Source organism: Vollenhovia emeryi, unplaced genomic scaffold (assembly GCF_000949405.1).
Source record: "Vollenhovia emeryi isolate VEMERY1.0 unplaced genomic scaffold, V.emery_V1.0 DF942999.1, whole genome shotgun sequence".
Classification (NCBI taxonomy): Eukaryota; Metazoa; Arthropoda; class Insecta; order Hymenoptera; family Formicidae; genus Vollenhovia; species Vollenhovia emeryi.
Window position 1 is genome coordinate 1 of NW_011963367.1, and position 3,312 is coordinate 3,312.

Here is a 3,312-nt window from a genome sequence, read left to right on the forward strand (position 1 = left end):
TTAAGATTAACAACGCCTCGGGATTAATTTAACCTACTACTACAAACCGCACGCACCTTCTTCTTTCGGCCGTTTCTCACGTACATCTAAACCAAATCCGATGAGCTCTATCGGAGCGTGTTTTATTTTTGTTTATCTAGGTAAGCGCGAGGGAGTCACCTAGCAACATTTATTTTCTACTGTCTCGATCGCCGTGTCCCCGGCGCCGCGCTAGCCTGAACGGCCCCGGGTCCTCCACACGAGACCCCCGTGCACGCTTACGACCTTCACCACCGAGTTTTTCAACCCACGAGGTCTTTGATTACAATGTGGCTTGACGGCCACGAGTCCATGTGACCCGTGCCACGGGTCACCGGGCGGCCCGCGTGTCACTTATGACTTAGTGAATATGAAACATTCTATGACTCCCTCACGCTTGTACAATGTACTTTATTTCAATATACGAAAAACGAACATAACGAACAAACTCCGAAAATGGACAAACTTCTCTCGTACCGAAGCGTTTTCTCCCGTAACAACCCTTCCCCCGTACAAAATTCCCTTAATTTTGTACCTCTTGAGTGTTGAAAAGCTTCACCAATTTGTGTGTGGGCCGTATGAAAACGCTATTTTTAATTTTCACCTTAGCCATCCTTACAACACCGTCCACACCTGGGTACACGTCGATCACAATCCCCTTTTTCCACGAATTTCGCGACGCTTGCAAGTCCACTATCATGACTACGTCATCTACCTGTATTGCTTCGACGTTTTTTGTCCATTTTCGGCGTGTTAATAGCGTGGGTACGTATTCTCTTAACCAGCGACGCCAGAAATTGTCTGCGAGCGTTTGAGCTATGCGCCACTGCTTTCTTGTGCATGTATCCGCGTTATCATAACTTCCGAGTTTTAAATCGCCGGAGGAGCAACCGATTAAAAAATGATTGGGTGTGAGGGACTCGTGATCGTGCGGATAGGCGGACACGTGTGTCAACGGACGGGAATTTATTGAATGTTCGATTTCTGTGATAACAGTATAGAGTACTTCATCGCTCGGTACCTCGTTTTTGAGCGTAGCATTTAAAGCGATTTTGACAGATCTAATCAATCTCTCCCACGCGCCGCCCATATGCGGGGCGTCGGGAGGATTAAACATCCATTTCATCCCATTTTGTAGCGCGTACTCGCGTCGCTTGTATGATTTGACTATTTTGTTTGATTGTCGACCCGTTGTTCAGCGCTTTTCTTTCGTCAGGAAAACTTTCGCCCTGTAAGACACGCACGACGTAATTCTCGGCTTGTTTGAGCATCAGGTCAAATCATCCTTCCCACGCGACGTTTTGCGCCATCGATCGAAGTATTTGCGAACTCGTTGTGCTCTAATAATTAACCCACGCCACCCGAAAAGACGCTCCACGAGCGGCGAGTACTCGCGGATTTCGCTTACTGTATATATTGATGTAACACGTTTCTCCATCCCGTCGATGGATTGTTTCTCCGCGTTAGTAAGTTCTTTTGACACAGGCCATTGCGTCTCGGATAATTTTAAAAAGTCTGGTCCTTCGAACCACGTTTGTTTGACTTTAGCATCTTCGCAAATTCCGCGTGTCGCACAGTCTGCCGGATTCATTTTTGAAGGCACCCAACGCCATATCGCAGAAGGAACTAGTTCGCTAATTTCTCCGAGACGATGAGCAACAAAGGTTTGACGCGTATGTGGCTCCGCCTTCAGCCATCGTAAAACTGTTTGTGAATCCGACCACATGTACCACTTACTACACGGTATCTCTAACTCTTTCGCGACCGCGCAAGTTAAGCGTGCGGCTAGCAATGCCGCTTGTAATTCCAGTCGAGGGACGGACATGGGCTTCATGGGTGCTACGCGCGATTTTGCCATGATCAATGCTACGTGTGCGGGAGAATCCGGAATCACGATACGAATGTACACGGCTGCGGCATACGCCTTAAGACTCGCATCGCAAAATGTGTGTAACTGCGCGTCCCCGTAATAATCTACCTTCGGAGTGAGACAACGCGGGATACGGACTTTCTCTATCTCTTGCAGATCTAGTAACCACGACATCCATCTCGCGTGTTCTTCCTCTCGTAACGGCTCCTCTCAATTGACTTCGCTAAGCCATACCTCCTGCATGATTATCTTGGACTTTATGATGAAAGGGCTAATCAATCCGAGCGGGTCGAAAATCGACATTATTATTCGTAAAAATTCCCGTTTCGTGGGCCTCCTAACGTTGTTCATCAAGTCCCCCGGTATACGCGCCAGCCCCACGTTGATACCCAATGTGTCAGCGTTAATGTCCCAGTATAGTCCTAACACCCGCTCGTTATCTCGGTCGCAAAGTCTCGTTCTATCGTCACCGCGTAGTCGCGCGCTCGCTTCGACTTCGTCGATGGCATGTGGGTGGTTGCTGGCCCATCCGTGCATCACAAAATTCGCATGGGAATTTATATCTATCACGTCGCTTGCTAACCTTTTCGCCTCACTAACCGTTGAGCGGCTTGCCAGAAAATCATCGACATATGAATTCTTTATGATGCTTCCGGCAGCTTCCGATTTGCTTTTCGCGAATGTTTTTGCATTTTCATCTTTGACGTACAACGCGCTACATGGCGACGAGTTGGCACCAAACACGAGGCGTGTCATCTCATACGTGACCGGATATGATTTTCTATCCTCCCCCCTCCACAAGAAACGTAAGGCTCCACGATCTTGTTCTCGGACTCCAATGCGCATAAACATGTCCCGAATATCGGCTTTGACCGCTACAGCGTATTGTCTCAAACGTATAAGTACTCCGTGCAACGCTTGCAACAAATCGGGTCCCGACTCAAGCTGGTCATTCAAACTAACGCCCGAAGATTTAGCCGCCGCGTCGAATACCAACCGTAACTTTCCCGGTTTTGAGTCGTTTGTTACGCCAAAGTGTGGCAAATACCATATTCGTTCTCGTGTCTCGTCCGCTGCCAGCGTCGCGTACCCGTTGTCGAAGAGTCGATTCATCTCGCGATAATATAACTTGGCGTACTCAGAATTATTGTCTAGTTTTCGCTCTAACGAGAAAAGTCTTTTAAGTGCCGTCGTTCGACTGTCAACACCTGGAGGAGTGTCGTTTTTCCACAGAAGACCGGTCTCCCACAAAGATCCGACGCGCTTGCTTGTATTTTCCAATATTTTTCGAGCGCGTTCGTGTCGCGGATTTTCTCGCGTGGTCTCGCGTACACCGAGATTGTCTAAGTCAAAATGTTCGCGCACGAGTTCATCCAATCGCATCCACCCGCAGTCGCGTGAATCGACACTAGCCTCCGAACTTG

At 48.5% G+C, this 3,312-nt stretch overlaps 1 protein-coding gene across 1 annotated transcript; it reads right to left on the reverse strand.

The window, feature by feature from the left end:
- Positions 1–1,269: 1,269 nt before the first annotated feature.
- On the reverse strand, positions 1,270–2,068 carry LOC105567062. Its single transcript, XM_012021608.1, has one exon. It carries the CDS (start codon positions 2,060–2,062, stop codon positions 1,289–1,291), a length of 774 nt encoding a protein of 257 aa, XP_011876998.1. The 5' UTR covers positions 2,063–2,068; the 3' UTR covers positions 1,270–1,288.
- Between the last annotated feature and the right edge of the window lie 1,244 nt (positions 2,069–3,312).

Coding starts and splice junctions, on each gene's coding strand:
- LOC105567062 (XM_012021608.1), bottom strand. CDS start 2,062: ATGTCGTGGTTACTAGATCTGCAAGAGATAGAGAAAGTCCGTATCCCG.